Source organism: Epinephelus fuscoguttatus, linkage group LG20 (genome assembly GCF_011397635.1).
Source record: "Epinephelus fuscoguttatus linkage group LG20, E.fuscoguttatus.final_Chr_v1".
Taxonomy (NCBI): Eukaryota; Metazoa; Chordata; class Actinopteri; order Perciformes; family Serranidae; genus Epinephelus; species Epinephelus fuscoguttatus.
In genome coordinates this window covers 22728074-22747924 of record NC_064771.1, presented here as the reverse complement: position 1 = coordinate 22747924, position 19851 = coordinate 22728074, and the positions used below count along the sequence as shown (strand labels likewise).

Genomic DNA, 19851 nt, shown 5'->3' with positions numbered 1-19851 from the left:
GGATTTAACAGAGAATTCTGAGAACCTGATACACAGGGTTGCAGTTTATTGCCAATATGTGATCATTTCAATGCAAAATCCACTACTCAGCAGAGGCAATTCAGTCAGTAACCTGACAATGGAAGCCTTCCACATCACAACAAAACACTCCTAAGTGTCCTGTTATTTCTTAAGTAGAAAACTGGTGATAATGCAGCAACTGGGTATACACACTTACACCTGAACAGCTGCTGATATTGTAGCAAACAACTTTGATGCATGTGATATTGCAAAATACAATCCTATGAAACACCACGGATCAAAGAGGCAATACTCAATGTCCCTGGATTGTTCCATCTCTACCTCAAGTCATTTAGATGATATTTTCAATCGCTTCACACATAAAAAGGACAAAAGAGTGAGATCCGAGTTTTGTCTCCCTCTTCATCTCTGAACCCTTTGGACTCTGTGATGGGAAGCTGATTGAAGGGTAAGTAGTGCGTTTTAGAGAATGAATTCTTTAGATGCTGGAAGAGAGAAAGAAAAACGAAAGAAACAGAGAAACCCAGAACATAAGCCTGTGATTCCATTATTAGTCTCAGTTCTCCTTCTCCCTCTTTTCATTTCTGATGGCTGGATAATTAAACCTCTATAGTATTGTCTTCCATCTTCCTTGCCCCACTTCCAGCAATGCGAATTCCCCTATGGGCAACTTTAAAAAGGCCCTTTTTAGACATCTGTTTTTCAGATCAGCACGACTTTTTTTCCCCCATTAATTTGTGTTCTTTGTGAAAGTAGAAAGACTAGTGCCAGGACAGAGACGAACATACGTGTAACAAAAAAAAAAACAATCCACAACATTTCAAGCGCAAAAATCAAAGAAAGTAAGAAATATATCCAAATAATCTTTTTCAACATTTTTTTATTCTACAATACTGCTATTATACAACCCAAACCAATCCTTAAGTGTGGATTGCAAGACATCAGATAGGAGCTCAGAGGCTGGAATGTTACAGAGCTTAATTTAAAAGCAGTCGCGTTCTCCCCTCCAGCTTGAAGGAGGCAGCTTGTCAATTACTGTTCCCGCTCTGACAGAGGCTCTGGGCGCCACGATGAACAAGCAGGAAAGCAGCAAAGCATGGAAAAATGAGCACAACTTGTAACAATGATCAAATAAATAAAAAATGGTAAATAAAATGGATGCATAAAAGCATTGTAACTATAATGCAATTAAATAAAAAATGGTAAATTTCTTATACTTTTGTATAAATGTTCATGATGGCACAAATTCTCATAATGTAATTAAATTTTAATAGAGAAAATCTGAATGTGTAACACACCAGGGTTTGGTTTAACTGAGAGAAAGCTCCTTTTTCTACTATTAAATGCCAACTTGTGGTGTCTGAAATTAACAGGACTATCACCTTATTTGATTGAAATACCTACACATTTACATATGGAAAATTCAGCCTGAAATTACAGCAAGAAAAACTGATGTTACATGAACAAAGAGAGCACTTAAAGTACAGTCAGAATGAACCATGAGGCAATGAGCCAAAGCAATCAACTAAAATAAAACTGGGCCTTACTGTTATATATGTACAATTATAGCAGGGACTTATTTTTGGATTTATTTTCAAATAAATTACATATATTTTAGAAAAAATATAATATGCCCATCATAACACTGTTTATTGGCTACAGAATAACCGTTATTCGCACAATTAAATTTGCAAAGTAAGTGCAGACTGGTATAGAGGATTAAGAATGCTTTGATATTCTGTTTTCTCACAGACATTTTAAAGAAATGAAATGTTTCTGTGAATTAGCACCACTTTCAGAATCATGTCCTGAGATTGCACTTTGAAAAATTATTTCAAGCACTTCAGTTTCCTTTGACACATGTATGATACATAGTGTGTATTCACTTTGTCTTAACGAAAGCAACCTTAGTTAATGTCCTTCTTGTTCACAGTTTCTCCAATCAATGCATTATTGCCAAAGTACTGTGATTGTCACATACAGTAATACCTTCTGCAGGAGCCTATGAGGGTAAGGCTATTAAATGAAGGCTGGCACATGCACAGTAAAATCAGGGACTGTATTCACACTTTTAAGAGGCTTAAGAGTTTCTTAATCAGAGGAGAAAATGGTGGAAACACAAAGACGTCAGAGAAATATTATTCAAACACTGGGTGACAGCAAGTAAATTAAATGCTGCAGATCAGATTGTGCAGGGATGATATGTAGGGTCGGTCTCATTGGGGATACGCACACATTTCCCAACCAACGCTATAACCCCAGAAGTAAAATAATAGTAAAATGACAACACTGAGATATTTGATTGAACACACTAACAATGACAACACAAAGTCAGCAGTTCATTTAATTTCCACTGGGTGTCCACACCCTGCAGGCCCAAAAAAGGGTGTCTGTGACAGCCAATCACACCTGTTAAAAAAGTGTCATACCTAGCAACGGGTCAACCACACCTCTTCACTAAGGTAAAAGTCTCTATCCCTTCCTTGCTCAGAGTTGTTCTGAGAACCTTCCTAAATCACTCCTAAGCTAGGACTCCTTACTCAAAATGTTTAGGTTGAGTTAAGAGCTCTCTGAGAGGATTGTCAGAATGTTTGAACACCACCTCTGGTCTGCACTTGCTAAAAGGCGGAATAGTTGGTGCTCTATTTTAGGAATGACTCATTGTTTCACTGAGGCGTCTGTAGTCAGCCGTAGGTAGGAATGTATTTTTTAAAAAAAGATGGAGAATTAAAATTCTGTAAATCAAATGCTATCCATTCAAGTGTACCGGAAAAGTCTGTCAGGCCAAGCGCACCCAAGAGGCTAAACTACCTGATTGGAGACCTTCACTTCATTTCTAGCGATGCCTGCTATATCTCTCCAGCATCTCAGCTCCAGTTACACAACATAAGTATCGTACCACATAGCTCCCATGGGGTCAAAAACCATGTCCCAGCCTTCATTTAACAGCCTTGTATGAGGCTGACTTTACCCATCTCATATAAAAGAATTATAAGCTGAGGTAGAATTTCTAACACTGTAAAGTCTTAGTACCAGTCTGAAGTCTGAACAGGGACAACTTTCTGAATGTGCTGATAAAAAGGATAAAAAGGTGTGCTGAGCTTCTCTCTCCATGCTGTGTGCTTCAGAGCTTTAAAACAATGACATCAGCCATTATCTGCAACAAGGCCCCAGGGGGAGCTGCTGGCTGGCAGTGTAAACCATACTGACCAACGTTAAGGCCATGTGAGTGTTGTCAAAGTCTCTGGTCTAGTTGCTGTCCCTTTGCCCAGCGAGAGGCTGCCCGACAGGCAGGTTTTCATGGAGGTACTTCATGGTACCCTGCTCAGAGAAGTCGGCTGCTGTGTGCCCGTCGCCTCTCAGGACCCACTTGGTGGTGAGCAGCCCCTCCAGGCCAACAGGGCCTCGGGCATGGATACGAGCTGTGCTTATACCTACCTCTGCTCCTGGAGACAGAAGAAGAAAGGCAGCAAGGGAGAATAGTAAACACCATATGACGTGTTGAGAGAGTGCAGTTATTTGAGAGACGATAACAAATGATAATAAGTAAGAATATGTAGGCTGTCGAAAAGACAACCTGTCCAATACAGATACTTGGTCAGCGGCTATCACAGATGATGCATAGAGCATCACCGTATGTGACACACCGAGGCGAGCAACATCTGTAGTATAGAGAGCAAGGTGGATGGGTCAAACTAGGGTTGCTCCCTAATAGTCGACCAAACGTTAGTCAACCAGAAAGGTCACTGATCATCAAGATTTCACTAGTTTCTTAGTCGAGGGAAAAAAACACAACAACCATGAAATAGGCGGTTAAAGGCGCAGCATGTGTACAGCCCCTAATTTCCAGGGCTGGTACCTGCGGTTATTCCACAGGCTAGTTAATAACATGTCGGGCAGGAAATCCAAAGTGTGGGATCATTTTGAGAAGGTGAAGGACAAACCCAAGGTGATATGTAAACTCATCTTCATTGGTCGACTACAAACATGACGTATCATCTGAAACATGGAAGTAGCTACATGCCCATTAGCCACTTAGCACAATCATTACTGCTTTGCCCACAGCATCATTAACAGGCGGCTCACTCAGTGTGTGACGTGCACTTGTAGATAAAATATAGGCCTATATTAATGAAGGTTCATTAGTACGGTTTTGTATTTCTCTGTAATGTAGCACAGTGTTAACAATGTTACTGATACTATTCTTTCTCACACCATCAACTCAAACCATTGTGTTGCCCCGCCCAAAATATTAATATTGTAAACATGCAGACAACTAGTTGACTAATGACGACCATTGGTTGACTAGGAAAATTCTTAGTCGGGGGCATCCCTACTAGATGATGCTCTAGTAGTAGCTTGATGTGTTGGGCCATTGACCAAGCGTCATTATTTGACAAAGTGGTAGTGAGACTGCGTTGCAACAATAGACATTTGACAAAATGCCATCACATACCCAGCCCAAAGCGGTAGCCATCAGCAAAACGGGAGCTTGCATTCCAGAAAACGCAAGCGCTGTCCAGCTGATGCAGGAACTGCTCCGCTGTCTCCTCTGTAAGAAAGAAAGTTCACAACCTTGTATCTCTGATCCAACACCCTTCTATAAAAGTGACAATAACTACTGAGCTGGACATGATCATGTAGACAAGACTACAGGTCCAAATGTCATCAGGAGAAATCCTTGAGTTGCTATATGACTTTGAAATTAGATCCCACTCAATGAGAGGTAGATACTCGGCAAATATTGTATTAGTAAATCAAATTTGGTTGAGATTTTTGCACAAGGAGCCAAGGCAGGTTTTTCTCTTGATGACTGCAAAGATTATCTACCAATCAGCTAATGTGTCTGTCAGTAAATGTAACTGTTGTACTTATAAACACCCGCAACCGATCCATCTACCTATCTTATCCAGTGTCTTATCTATTGCACCTACCTATCTACCTGTCTTCCTAAGTCTATACTTCATCATGTCAGATATATTTTACATGGTGTATCTTTCTATTTACTGTAGCTATCCTTTCTATCTCTACTGTATCTGACAGACACAGGTGGCAAAGTATATTTTAATTCATTGAGATACCTTCTGTGGTCACCAGATGGCAGCAACACATCCTCCACTGCAGGTGAGAATAATCCTCAGTGTAGAAATGTGACAAGCACATTCTCTTGCATGTTTCAAATGCTGCTCACTTTTATTCTGGTCACTCAAAGACACGCGAAATATTCTGCATATCTGTATTTCATCCTCCTCTAATGAGGTATGTGCACATCAGCCTTGTCGTGCACTCTTTTTGTTGAATGGTTCCTTTTGTTGCAGTCCATCCATGACACGAACGGCGCGATTCATGTGACGGCTTTAGTTCCCATCAACATTTCATGATATTCCCACAAATCGACTGCCAAATGAACGTGTCTCAGAAATTGCAATATGTTGGTTTTCAACACCGTCCGCATGCAATACGGCCTCAGCCTTTACATCAGGAAATACTCTGGACACTGCAAAGCATGGTTCCAATCAACACGAGTTGGAAAGATTTGGTGTGATGGCTCACTTGAAAGACAGAAATGTGTTTAAACGTGACCTAAAGTTATGACAGGGACAAGTCTTTTAAACTGGGTTTTAGCATCTGCTCTACATTTTAAACGGGCTCTGTCCCCTGCATTGGAGTCGCACAGGGAGGCTGTGCACTCATCCTGACAACAAAGTGTCACTGCTCATTAGTCACTGTGGCAGGAAGTGAGATGAATGAGGAAGGTGAATCGAGAGACTGAGAAGTCGATAAAGATTGGACATCTACAGGAAGATGCATGAAAGAAATTATGTACTTTTGCCATTTTAAAATGCAAATTGACAGAGAGAGAGATCAACAAAATACTGGTACAAACACACTAGGCCACCTACCGTTTTCTGTGATGATAACGTCTGTGTGGGAGCTGCCATACTTGTGAATATGGTCCACAGCCTCCTGCATGCTGTCCACCACCTCCATGCAGCACTCAAGGTCACCGTACTCTACCCGCAGGGACTTGGCCTCTGATGGGCTGAATGTCAGGTAGGAGGCGAATCGAGGGCCTGCGTGAATCTTCACCTAAGGACACGATACAGATTAAAAGAAAGAAATTAAATGAGATAACAAGGATATTTATAAATAAATACATTTTAAAAGGTCAATCAGCTTATTTTGGATGATATTTTACCCGTTCGGTGCGCAGCATGTCAATGATCTGGTCAAACAGTGGAGTCCTGAGGATGTCCCTGTGAATCAGTAGACTTTCCATGGCATTACACGCAGCAGGGTAGTCGCACTTGGAGTCTCTGACTGGAACAGAGAGTATCAGTCAATTACTGACATATTCTTACTTGTAATCTAAAATCAAAATGAGCCGTGTTAATTTACTCATACAGTAGAAATGCACACAAACTTCTACAGGTCAAATCAGCAAGGAGATTCATTAACACTGACCAATTTTGATGACTTTGTCAACGCTGGCTTCTGCATCGACGTAGACGTGGCAGATACCCTCGCTGTGACCCAGCACCGGGATGCCCTTGGCCGCCCGCTGAATGTTCCTCACCAGCTGAGACGAACCTCGGGGGATAATCAAGTCGATCATCTTGTCCAGACGGCACAGATCCTCCACCTCCTCACGAGTGCTCACCTTGTGACAGATACAGGTTTGTTAGCCACAGCAGCTACATGCTATGACATCTGAGTTCCCCCTTTCCATGAAATGTGCTTGTATTGGCTTATGATAAATTATATGAAACATTTTACCAGCTGCACAGCCTCGCTGACACCATGCATGGAGAGGGCTTCCTGGGTGAGCTGGTGGAGGACACGGTTGGTGTTGGCTGCCTCTTTGCCTCCCTTCAGCAGGAGGGCGTTGCCACTGGCTATGGCCAGTGCTGCCACCTGGAGAAACACACACAGGGTTTGTGATATTACTGCAGTCATTTCAAGAAAGTTATCTTAATACTTAGACTGCTTGCATTTGCTAAAACTCTAAATAAGGCAAGTTTATTTATATGGCACATTTCCGCAGAAAGACAAAAGAAACATGGAATAAAAGGACATTTAAAATAAGCCTTGGTTTAAAAGAACTGAGAGTTACGCAGACCTGCAGCTTTCTGGGAGATTGCTCCAGATATGTGGTGCTTAAAAATTAAACGCTGCCTTCCGGTGTTTAGTCTCAACTCTGAGGACACAAAGCAGACCTGTCCCAGGAGACCTGAGAGGTCTGGATGGTTCATAATGAAGCAGAAGATCAGAAATTTGGGCCCTAAAGCATTCAGAGCTTTATAAACCAATAGTATTCTGTAAAAGACAGGAAGCCAGTGAAAAAGAAAAATCTTTAAACTTCCAGATCTGTTTGTGTTACTGCAGCTCTGCCTGGATACCTGCGGCAGGCAGTCAGGCCGGGCCTCAAAGATGACCAGCAGAACTCCGATGGGCACAGTGATCTGCTCCAGCTCCAGGTTGTGAGCCACCCTGGTCCTGCGCAGCACACGACCCACACTGTCCTGGGCGGCCACGGCTATCTGGCGCAAACCTACGGCCAAGCTGTTGAGTTTGGCAGGTGACAAGCTCAGACGTTTCAACATGGCTGGTGGCAAATGGCCTGTAGAAAGGACGGAGAGCAAGGTTACACTTTGCTATCAGTGAATATATGATCGAACTCTCATCAACAGAGGCAAAGCATAGAGAGTGGTAAAGTCGCCCTCTGGTGGACAGATATGAGTTAAGCTGCATATTTGGAAATATTTACAAAATTATACAAGTCTGTGCGGCAATATAATGATTGTAATTACACTTAATTATTTCCTGCCAGAGAGGAATCTGTTGATATCAAATCTGCTTATGGATCATAAGCTTATATCTCTATGATTAGTTCAATAGCAACAAAAAATATATATACACTAAGTAAATATTATGGGCTTCAAAAACTTGAACAGAGCTGCAAACTTTACCGAGTACCACACTGCTACATCCTCTCTAAACCTGACCAACTGACTGACTGAGGTGCTCTGTTACCTGCATTTACAGCCAGGTCCATGTCCATCTTGTTGGCAGCCAGAATCTCGTCCTTCTTTTCAGTCAGCAGCTCTGCTAGATGGCAGATGATCTCACTCCTCTGATGAGACAGGCAGGATGAGCATTGAGCACGTGTGTCCACAAGAGGTCAGAGTTTGTCCATATCTGATAAAAAGGTAAGCTTTGGCCTATTTATTCAAAGAACATGTGTTTATAACCTGAACTAATATATTTTTTACGATTAAACTAAAATCCTTAAACACAAATAATGATCCTTATTCAAAACAATTTGGCACCTGGTCTGGGTGCAGGGAGGCCAGGGTTCTTCCAGAGGTGCGAGCCATTTCTGTCTGATGCTCCACAGTTGGGCCTAGTAAAGGGTCAGTGACAGAACAGGCTTCACTCAAAGAACATTTAGTTGCCAGTTTCAGGTACATCTAGTTTAAGCCAAAACAACAGTCCTTAAATAAAATCATATCTTCATGAAGGTTATCATATTTAGGTTTTGTTGAAATTGTTTCAGAGGTGTTGATCCAACTTTAAGATCTTTTCTGATTTGGAGGTTGTAGTTTGTGGTGCTGTTGAACTGTACTGGGTTTTAATGAGGTGTTTCATTCAATTTAATCGGTTCATATTGACAAAAACACTGTATACAAAATATTACACTTCCCAGTATAATTCATGAGCACCACACACTACCAGGCCAGTCAACAGAAGAAAATGTTGGCACCATATGTTTCTGCAAACCACAAATATGTTACATTTGCACATTTCATACACACCATCATTTCTAAAGTGAATATATGATCTGATTTTGTCATCGGAAGGCGGAGGGGAGGGTGGATAGCATGTCACCTTGGTGAGATGCTGGCTATGCTGCAGACCAATGTTCAAGACAAACAACAACGAAACCTGATGGTTTTTAGCGTGTCGTTCCTGTGTTTCCAGGCCCCTAAACATGGGTGGGTTTTTTTTAGGGACCCCTCACAGTTTTCCCCAGTGGAAACAGTGCCACGAAAAGCAGTTGTTTTTACAGAGATCATCAGTGCATTTCCAACTTTAAACATAGTGTTTTTTGTGCCTATACGTAACCACACATTAACGACAATTTTTTTGGCGGTTGCTTTGCAAACTACATCCTCCTAACACTAAATCAAAAACCCTTAAACGAAATAATTATCACAAACAATTATAACCTTCCTGAAGACATGATTAATTGCAGGACTGTTGTTTAGACTGGGTTCACTTTAGCTAGACCAACCTAATATAAAACAACAGAAGCTACAACTTTAGCATGGCTGCAGTAATACAAATGTGAGAGGAGGTTTTGACAGAGAGCATTCGGCCCAGGTTAACTCACCAGCAGGTTTGATCTCAGAGAAGAAGGTCCCCACCTTTTTGCCCTCCACGATATCAGTGATGACATGACCTGTTACTTTGGGGTGGGTGCCGTTTGCAATGACCACTGAGGTGCCACCCTGTAGCGCCCAGAGGGCAGCCTTTACCTGCAGGAAAACAAACACACAATTAAAAACGGGTCTCTTTAAAATCTCTATTTGAGGTCTTTACTTTTTGAAATGATGAGTTACAATCTCAATGTAAATGTCAAAAACAAATGTTACCTTAGACATATAGGAAGAAGCAGGAAAGCATGTTATATGTTTTTGTTGTCTCACTTTGATCAGAGGGAAGTGTCAGGAAATGCCCACATAAACACTTTGCTACAGTATAGCTGACTTCAAATGGTTCAGCAGGATAACAATGGTTATCAAAGGTGATATACAATTCTGACAGTGTAGGAACTGCAGGCAGTGGTGGAATAAGCACTTAAACCTTTTACTGATGTTTAAGTACCAATACAGCGGTTCACAAGGGCTGAGCTGTGCCTTAAAAAGTGCCCTTTGTTGGTCTTCTTCTCTGGTGCAGCAGTCAGAGGAAAAGTGTAGTGCAGCAAAGGAGGATTCACACAGAGAACAAAAGTGATGCAGAATAGATTTTATATAGATTTTATATAGATATTAAAATAGATATTTTCATCTTGGGGCTGTACAGACAGTGAAAAACTGTGCAAAAGTGCAAAACACTTCAGCCCATGTTGGACTTTCCTCAGTGCAAAATGAGGCATGCATGATGAGTCACCCTACATGTGTGTTACTCTACAGGTGCACCCAGTCAGTCATAAGGGCTCGATTAAACACAGCTGAAGCCAAATGCCAGCAGAGGCCTGTACTATGAAGCCAGTTCAACATACCCAGGTTATCTTTTCGTTATCTGGCTTGACTAACCATCTGGATAACTGGCACTACAAAGCCGGTTATCAACTACTTCAGTCAACTCTGGGTTTTCCTATCCAGCCATGAGCGTGTTGATGTGAAAGAGGTGGGGCTGTTAATCACAAGCGACATCAAACACTATCACTGCGGACTAAAATAAACTTTGCATAAGTTAAAGTCCTGCTAAAATCAGACTGACAAACCGGTGATGGTTGATAAACGTGGTAATCGTGTTGATCAACTAACAACAGAAGGAAGTGGTGACAGATGTAGCTAGAAAAGATGTGGGGAGTAAAGGCAATAGCAGTGCCAGTGGTAATCTCAGCACTCAGGGCTGTGACCCCCAAACTGGGAGAGTGGCTCCAGCTGATTCCAGGTACAACATCTGAGGTCTCTGTCCAGAGGGCCACAGTCCTAGGAACCTAGGAAGATACTGCTCAGAACCCTCAAACTCCCAGGCCTCTGGTAGAGAACCCAAGCTTGAGGAAGATATATAGATATAAATGTTAGCTTACTATAACCCCTAAGAGGAAAAGTGGTTACAGAAAATAAATGGGTGGAAATGTCAGCTTGTACACTGGATATGGGATTCACTGAACAGAAAGACAATAACATAGAAAGTATCACTACAACAGCGTTAACTTTACACTTAACAAGTTAGAGTCCTGCTGCATTTAAAATCTACTTCCAAATGTTTTTTAAAAATGCTTAAAGTATCAAAAGTAAAACATGTGTCTAAACATGTGTACAAAATTAAAGTACAAGAAACTCTGCACTTTGCCCACCTGATGAGTGTCTGCTAAGATAAGGCGTTTATCTTGAAAGTAAATAAACAGAGTATTTAACACAGTAAATGAGGACTTGTAACGTACCTTGGCCTCCATGCCTCCAATCCCCACTCTGGACTTTGTGCCATAGGTGATGGACTGCTGGTCTCCAGGGTAGAAGATGTCAATGAGCTTGGCGTCATCTGTTCCTGGGGGGCTGTTGTACAGTCCTAAAGAATCAACAATTGCTCAAACATGGATCTGATAGAGCATGACACACAACTCTAAAACTTTTGTCACATGTACTGTATACGAACGCCTTGCAAATCAATAAACAAACAAACTGATAATAAATATCTACATCTACTGATAGTGAATGGACCCTTAGCCATGACACACTCACATGCACACCTTGTGGCAACCCCATCAGCATCAATTTCAAACACAAATGCAGAAGGTCTGTGTTTGTCTCTTTCATACGACTCTCAGTTGACCCTGAGAGGGGTGTGTGTTTTTTTATCCCGGTGAAGAGCGCAGACAGATGGTGTTGTTACCTAACAGCTGACCCAGACTGTTGTTGTGGTAACCGCACATACCTTCCACGTCAGACAGTGCGATGAGGAGGTCAGCCTTCATCTCCACGGCTAGCCGCGCCGCCAGACTGTCATTGTCCTTAATGCTGATCACCTACAGAACCAGAAAATCGCTGATGTAAGCTCCTGAAGATGGAAAGTCAGCCATCTGCCATTTACCCAGCTAAGTGTTTTCTTAAGGGTTAGAGGAAGGCTGGTAAATAAAGAGAAATATCTAAACACTTATGTGCTGCTATTACTGAACTGTCTGTGCTGGACCATCAGGGAAAATTTTAGGAACTGTGACAGAGAAACAGGGAGTGACCAAAAGGTCAATCTATGTAAACCAGTCCAGTTTTTTTCTGGATGACAAACAGCCACATTAAGTCCACACTAGGGTGCTTTCACACCTGTTGTTCGGTTCATTTGATCGGAACAAGGGGAAAAAAAATAAATTGCTGGTTTTTAGTTTTGGTCCAAAACCAATAGGAACAAACATGAAGTCATACCAGCTGACAGGTAACTGTCTGGACAGATTTGGTGACTGTCTTTCTGCACCAGGACCCACGTGAGGAAATCAAATGCTGATGATGATTGATCATCAGAAGTTTATGCAGCACTTCAATGCTACTGATGTGTTGATTTTTGTTCTGTGGTGTCAAAGAGCATTATTAGTATTATTAGACTGCAAATCAGCCACACGAAGCAGAGGCGTCTTGTACGGTAATGATTCAGGGGTCATTACTGCAGGATTGCTGTCGAAAACTTTTTAATGAACTGACAAAGTAAACTGAGTCGGAGACGAGCACAGCAGTTTTAAAAGCTTTTGTCCTTTTAATTAGGGGGGAAAAAACCCAGGCTGACGTGCATACATGTTACCAAATGATTAGCATAAATAGGTTATATACATGACCTGATAGAGATCATCTGTAGGCTCACGTCCTGACAGATTTCATGATCAGCAGATGGACTTATTAGTTGTTTAGCTTTTGAGATCATGCTGAAATCACGTATCTGTGATCAGAAAATCCTGTGTTTGGTTCATTTGCTTTCACATCATAAACAAACTGCAGCCTGGTCCTCACCAGGGTTTGATTGACAGCCCAAATGAACTGTTCTGACCATGCAGACAGACCTGATTTCATTTTAACCGAACCAAACAGTTTAAGTGTGAAAGCGTCCTAAGTTAACTTGAAAATCCTTTCTAATTTTTCATAACACTACTGCAATACTTTGCCAATTTGCCAACAGGCTGTGTCATACCAAGTACAGCAATCAGCCTTAGCTGTGAAATGAGAGAGAGAACGAGGTAGAATCATCGCCAAGACAAAGATGTGTTAGTTATTTCTACAGGTGAGCAGGTAAAAGAAGGAGTCTACCTACAGGAGTTAGTCCCGGCCCCTCCTGAGAGCACCTTCTCCCCAGTGACTGCATGCACTGCCATCCATCCCCTCCCTGCATGCACATGCCTTAATGGTTGAGTGCAGGGCTGATGAGGTGAGGCAGGGTGGCAGGGGTGTTTCAAAAAAAAAAAAAAACTGTAGCTAATGAACAGTGTCCGTCTACACTATACAAACACTGTCTCTTTCAACCACTCCAACACCCCTGCTGCCTCCGCCACCGTCACCTCTACCAGCGCTGCCCCCATGCCGTCTGTACCCACATTTACCCCCTGCAGGTCGCTGTTGGGCTCCGGCGGGGGCACCACGGCGTCATTGGTGTTGATGATGGGCACAATGTTCATGCGGAGCAGCTCCTGCAGCGTGCTGTTCAGGTTCTGTCTCTTTTGGTCATCATGGAAATCCAGATTTGTCACCAGGACCTGACAGCGGAGTTAACAGAGAGCAGTGAGTGACAGAGTAAGATTTAAATATGTTACTCTGCATAGTACATGCTTCTTAAGCACTTTAAAGTCATTGCTTTCCTATGAAGTATAGAAGTACCTGTGCAGTGCAAGTGCTGTATTGGGTGAACATGGCCTCATACAGGGCCATCAGGCCGCTCTGTCCGGCTGCAGCACAGGCCCGGGCCTCCAGCACCGGCAGAGACTGCAACACATATACAGTACATGAACATAAACTACCTACCACAGAGTTAGATCAACACTAATCAAAAACAATTTCAGGAAACATTAAGCTACACCTCTTTTTACATGACTGAAAGTTTCAACCCAGACAGAGATAATTTACATTTTCACATTACTGTAAGCCTCCACACATTCCTCCAGCTTTCCTCACCATGTCTTTGAGCTGATTGTGTCCTGAGTGCAGCGCCTGTCGGACACTCTGGGACAGCAGGATCTCATGTCTTAATCTCTGCTTGCCAAAAGCCACCGCTCCACTGGTGACGATCATCATCTCCCGGCCCTGATTCTGCAGCATGGCCACCTGCAAAACAATACGCCTAATTAGGACTCAAACACAGGGCTGGTTCACCCAAATTACATAACGACATATTGTCTTACTCACCCCTTGTGGTAACTAACCATGATTTTATTTTATGTTTAATTGATGATATCTGTCCCTGTGAAATCTGCCTCCACCCCAATATAATGGGGTGAATGGAATTAAACCTGTGGTGCTCAAAGCAAGGAAAGTTACATCTAAAAAATGAAATGCAGTGTGTCTTTCCAGAAACAATTTTCTACCAAAGAAACAAACCCTTTGAAACTGCTCACAGCATGTTTGGTGGATGATCCAGGGCATTGTTGCCAGAGAAAAATGTTGTTGAATATTTCATTATTCTATGACAACATAAGTCCATTTGCCTGTTGTATTGTTTGATCGGAAAGGTGTCTCAAGAAATGGGAAAATAAAACTAAATTTATGTGTGTGACGAGACACCATATGAACTTTATCAAATCAAGTAGTCTAGCTGAGATGTCGATCCTCTTTTTCAAGGGTGTTTGCTCGTCTGTCTAGTAATTTGGTTTAAGGTCACATTATATCTCATAAAAAAAAGCTGCAAAGATCTTTCAGATGACTGAAAGACAGAAAATTAATTGGCAAGTATTTTGATAATCAAATAGTCATGTAAAAGTAATGTTTTTAAACAAAAAGCTAGAAATTTGCTGGTTTCATGCTTCTTAAATGTGAGAATTTGACACTTTTCTTTGTCATGCGTGATAATAAACTGAACATATTTGTATTTCTGGACTGTTGATCAGATAAAACATACCATCTGGCGTGTCACCTTGAGCTCTGGGAAGTTACAAAAGGCATGTTTCGCTATTTTGGGACATTTTATTGACAAAATACTTGATTCATGAAGAAAATAATCGTCATAGTAATCAAATATGAAAGTAATTGCCAGTTGCAGGCCTACTCACGATCAGGTATTAAATAGTAAGTAAGAAAGGAAACAGAAAATTGAATATGTAACAACAAAAGAGTTATTTTAAAAAAAAAAGTTCAAATCAGTAAAATTATACTAAAAAATTAATCTAAATTTTTAATTGTGAGCTGGTCTACACCCTGACTTATTTTATACTTCATTAAAGTACAGATCTTGCTGGTATTTGGACTCTCACCTGCTCCACAATGGAGGCCAGCCTCCCCAGAGCCAGACCGCACTCATCTCCACGGGTGACCACAGCACTGCCGAGCTTGACTACGATCCTCTTGGCCTGACGCAGTTCACCGCGGTGTGCGAAGGAGCTGCCGTGGTCCCTCCCATGGGGAACTGTAAAGGGAGAAGATGATGTTGTTACATCACTGGAGAAAAGTGTTTCATCACTTATTTCAGTGCTCCTCATCAGCAAGACACAAGAAGTAACTCTGAGCAGAAATACAAAGCAGACTATTCTGTTGTGAATAATTTGTTGTGAATAAGCTTGTACAGTCGTGTTTTTATCATCTAAGAAACATTTTAACTTAACTTTCAAATACAAAGAGACTATTTTACATGTCTTCATCTCTTCATACCTGGATCACTGCAACAGCCTATTTTCTTGCCTGAATCAAAACTCTATTAATGGACTGTACAGAATTCAGCTGCCAGGATTTTAACCAAAACCAAGAGACGTGATCACATCACTCCAGTTTCAGCCTCTTTACACTGGTTCCCAGTATATTTTAGGGCTGCAACTAACGATTATTTTCTTCTTTTGTTTGTTTGTTTGTAATGAAATTTTTTATTGATCATTTCATATTGTCTAGACAGATTGGCAGAATAGTTTGTGTAAACACTGATATATATATATATATATATATAAAAACTAAAAAATAAAATAAATACATAAAAAAGACACACACAAAAAACCTATTATTTTCGTTATCGACTAATCTGTCGATTATTTCTTCGATTAGTCGACTAATCATTTTATCGTAAAATGTGTTAAAATGTTGAAAAATGTTGGTCTGTCTCTCCCAAACCCCAAAATTATGTCATCTAATGTCTTGTTTCGTACTCACGCCAAAGGGTTTTAGTTCATTGTCATGGGAGAGTGTGTAAAGCTGCCAATATTTGAACGTAAGAAGCCGTAATAAGAGTATTTTGGGGTACTTTTATAATGACTCAAACTGAATAGTCGACTACTAAAATAGTCACCAATTATTTTAATAGTCAATCAGTCAACTAATCGTTGTGGCCCAATATGTTGTAGAATAGATTTTAAGATTTTACTGATCACTTATGGTCTCTCTCCCAGCTATATCTCCGATCGAGGTATTTGGTCTGTTCCAGAGACCAAAGGGGACAGAGCGTTTGCTGTCAGGGCCCAGAGGCTCTGGAACGATCCGCCTAAGGAAATCAGGTCGACCAAGTCAATGATCTTCTTACAACATACTTTTATTGAAGTCTTTCCTGATTTTACTTGAGTTCTAATTTCCTTTAAAAGGATAACATTTTTATAGACCAAATTGTTTTTTCTTAATCTGTTTCTTTTAAAACCTGTTGATTTTATGACCTGTGTGTTTTATCTTGCTGCCTTGTGAAAACACTGTTTTTGAAAAGTGCCCTATAAATAAAGACTATTATTACTACTAATCAACAGTCCTTGAAAGGCAGAAAATTCACCTTTGCTCTCATGTAATTTATATATAGACATTTAGTTAGTTGCTGAAAATGACATCAGAAAGCAAAATAACAAGTAAAAAACAGCAGTGGTGTAAGCAGCCTTCAACTATTTAAAAACTGTGCTTTAACAACAAATCAATGTATTAGTGTAAACCTTTCTACACAGAACATTGCAAACATGACATAAATGTGCAAACACGCATGTTTTTCTGTTTTACATTGATTACATGACAGAGACAAACAGAGTAAAGCCGTCCCCTACATTCATCTGTAACCTGGGAAACAGATAATCACAGCCTTCAAACTGCCACATCAGCGGGGCGGGCAGAAAAAAGCCTGTGCTGACATTACACATCTCTGCGGAGCAATGAAGCGCATGAGGGAGACAGACAGAGAGAGGGAGAGAGACAGAGAGACAGACAGAGAGACGGAGAGACAGAGAGACAGACAGAGGGAGAGAGGGGGAGAGGCCAATCACATCTTGTTCTGACTAGAGTAGGTCAGAAAACTCCCTGCAGGCACAACTTCTCAGTCAAAGTTTGCATAGTGTGTTAGATACACATCTGGAATTCAGCACATCTGCCTGCAGACGCTGTGCTCACTGTGTTGAACACAATTAGGAACGTGTTTGTCTACATTCAGGAGAAAACTAAAGGCTAAAACTAATTAATTACTAGGCTGCAACTACCAATTATTTGTTGATTGATCTCTTCATTATTGTCTCAACTGATCAGCTAGTTGTTTGATCAGAAAATGGTGAACAGTGTCACAGAGGAAGAAAGAAACCTGAAGATATTCACATTTAAGAAGCTGGAATCAGAGGATTTTGACTTTTTTTCTTAAAGCATTATTCACATCAGGGCACCCAGTGGCTTAGTGGGTAGAGCAGGCGTCTCATATACTGAGGCAATGTCCTCGCCGCTGCGGCCACAGGTTTGTTTACAGCCTGCTGTCTTCTGCTACAGGTCATCTCCTCTTTCTCTCCCCCTTTCACACTTAGACTGTCCTATCTAATAAAGGCAAAGAAATAATAATTGCAAATCAGTGAATCGATCTTCATATCATTTGGCAGTTAATTCAAAAGTTGGCAATTAATCGATTAATCGAATAACCATTGCAGCTCTGTGATTTTCCTTTTCGAGCCATCTGTTAGTTTTTCAATAAATTGTGAATCAAGTCACACACACACTCACACACATCACATTAGTCACAACTGGACTGGACTGCATTATTTTAATTTAAATTTAATTTGATTTTTAATTTCTATTTGTGCACTTATTTTAACTTATATTATTTTATGTTTTTTTTTTTAATACAACAGTGTTGTTGTTGAGGAGGGGAAGTATGGTTGTTGTTTTTTGTCTTTAATGAGCTGCTGGACAGTTGAATTTCCCCTCTGTGATGAACAAAGTTATTTCTATTCTATTCTAGACTATTTCATGACAGAAAACAGTAAAAAATGCCCATCGTATTTTCCACTGACCCTGAGATGAGGTCTTCAAATTGCTTGTTTTGTCGGCGCAACAGCCAAATTCTGACATTTTTTATTTACAGTAATAACAAACAGAGAAATGTAAATACAGTATTTGGCATTTCTGCTTGATGAATGGCTTCATAAATTATTAAAATAGTAACTAATTTCAAGGCCACAACAAACTATTTTATTAATTTTGGTTACTTTTTAATAAATCAACAAATGTTGGGTCTATAAAATGTAAGAAAACAATGAAAGGTTTCCATCATGGGTCACTAAAGCCCAACGTGACGTCCTAATATTGCTGGTTTTGTCAAACAACACTCTAAAACCCCAAAATATCAGTTGACAGACACTTAAAAAAAGGAATGCAGCAAATGTTCAAGTCGGAGAAGCTAGAAGTGGAAAATGTTTGACACTTTTGCTTAAAAATGACTTAAATGATTCATCACAAATCAGAATACTTTGATAGATCTGAGGTATAATGTTTGTTGTCTGTAATCCAAGGTGCTGGATGACTGAGAACAGACTGTATAATCTACACAGTGTTTACATGAGATAAAACTGTATCACACACTGTGACACTGCAGCAGGGCTTGCCTTGTGTCAGAGGTCTGGTGAGCAGCCGGCATACGTGTCTCTGGTGATCCAGTGGGATCCTTGAACACAGGGTCAGCCTGTGCAGCAGCATGGTCACTTTAATGCCTTTACAATCACAGAGACATACAGGGAGTCAGAAACACACATGCACAATGTATCAGCATCAAAGAGTTTAACTGTGGTATTACATGGAGAAATCAGAGGTGAGTTATAGAATTAAATGACAACATAAAAAGTGATCCCATGTGTCCTGATGTGCAGTTAAACTATAGCCATTCTTCTGGTCCTTTAGATGGTGAAATAATAAAAGTGTTTGTTCTTACTTAACCTCCTGCAGTCCCAGCACAGTTTGTCCTGTGGAAGCACCTGTCCCGTGAAACGTCTTCTACTGAGTTTTTTTCATCTTCTCTAACCGGTTATTCCTCCATTTATCACCCAAATACTTGAACAGAGGTGGACTCTGCAGGGCACGACTCCTCCCCTGACTGACTGAGCTGCTGATGAAACTGTCACCGCGGTTTGCAAACAGTGAACACCGACCGTGTGCTAACGTCACCTCACCGTCTGTACGTTAAACACCGCTAAAACTAAAGGACTAAGTATTATATATCACTTTTGGCTAACTTTAAAATGTTGTTTTTAAACAGAGAAAACCGCATAAATTAGCGGTGAAGTGGCAGGATGTGACGTTTGGCCAACCGGCGAAATGCGGAAGACGAACGGAAGTGATGCTCAAGTCTCACATTTCAAAATATAACTCAATTTATAAAAACCGCTATTAAAAGCTAAATGATTTTTTTGCTTCATGTTTTGTTATTAATTCCATTAATAGTAAAAAATATTTATTGTAATTCAATGTTATAGTTAGCTAATTGTATATCTTTGTTTATAGCCTATTTATATCTGCTTATATCAGCGGTGGGACCAAGCCATAGTTTTAAGTCAAGACAGGCAATTCTGGTCAAGTCCAATGGCAAGACAGGCGAACCTGAGTCAAGTCCCAAGTCAAGACAGGCAAGCCCTGAGGCAAGTCCCAAGTCACATACGAAGTCAAGACAGGCAAGCCCTTAGTGAAGTCCCAAGTCAAATCTAAA

At 40.8% G+C, this 19851-nt stretch overlaps 1 protein-coding gene across 1 annotated transcript; it reads right to left on the bottom strand.

The window, feature by feature from the left end:
- Window positions 1-955: 955 nt before the first annotated feature.
- aldh18a1 (aldehyde dehydrogenase 18 family, member A1) lies at window positions 956-19443 on the bottom strand. Its single transcript, XM_049563130.1, has 18 exons — window positions 19081-19443; window positions 18758-18862; window positions 15197-15348; window positions 13905-14054; window positions 13611-13715; window positions 13337-13489; window positions 11692-11782; window positions 11201-11325; window positions 9416-9560; window positions 8352-8425; window positions 8056-8155; window positions 7422-7642; window positions 6799-6936; window positions 6487-6682; window positions 6221-6342; window positions 5925-6111; window positions 4478-4573; window positions 956-3467 (listed from the first exon to the last, which is right to left on the bottom strand). The coding sequence occupies exons 2-18, from the start codon at window positions 18846-18848 to the stop codon at window positions 3271-3273; spliced, it is 2343 nt and encodes a 780-aa protein (XP_049419087.1). The 5' UTR covers window positions 18849-18862; window positions 19081-19443; the 3' UTR covers window positions 956-3270.
- Between the last annotated feature and the right edge of the window lie 408 nt (window positions 19444-19851).

Bases quoted from the DNA above. Each gene is read 5' to 3' on its own strand.
- aldh18a1 (XM_049563130.1), bottom strand. From the start codon at position 18,848: ATGCTGCTGCACAGGCTGACCCTGTGTTCAAGGATCCCACTGGATCAC. The intron at 8,426-9,415 runs GTGAGTTAACCT...ACCCTTTACTAG, and splicing joins CTCTGAGATCAAACCTGCTG to GCCCAACTGTGGAGCATCAG. The intron at 6,937-7,421 runs GTATCCAGGCAG...GTGTTTCTCCAG, and splicing joins GGCCTGACTGCCTGCCGCAG to GTGGCAGCACTGGCCATAGC.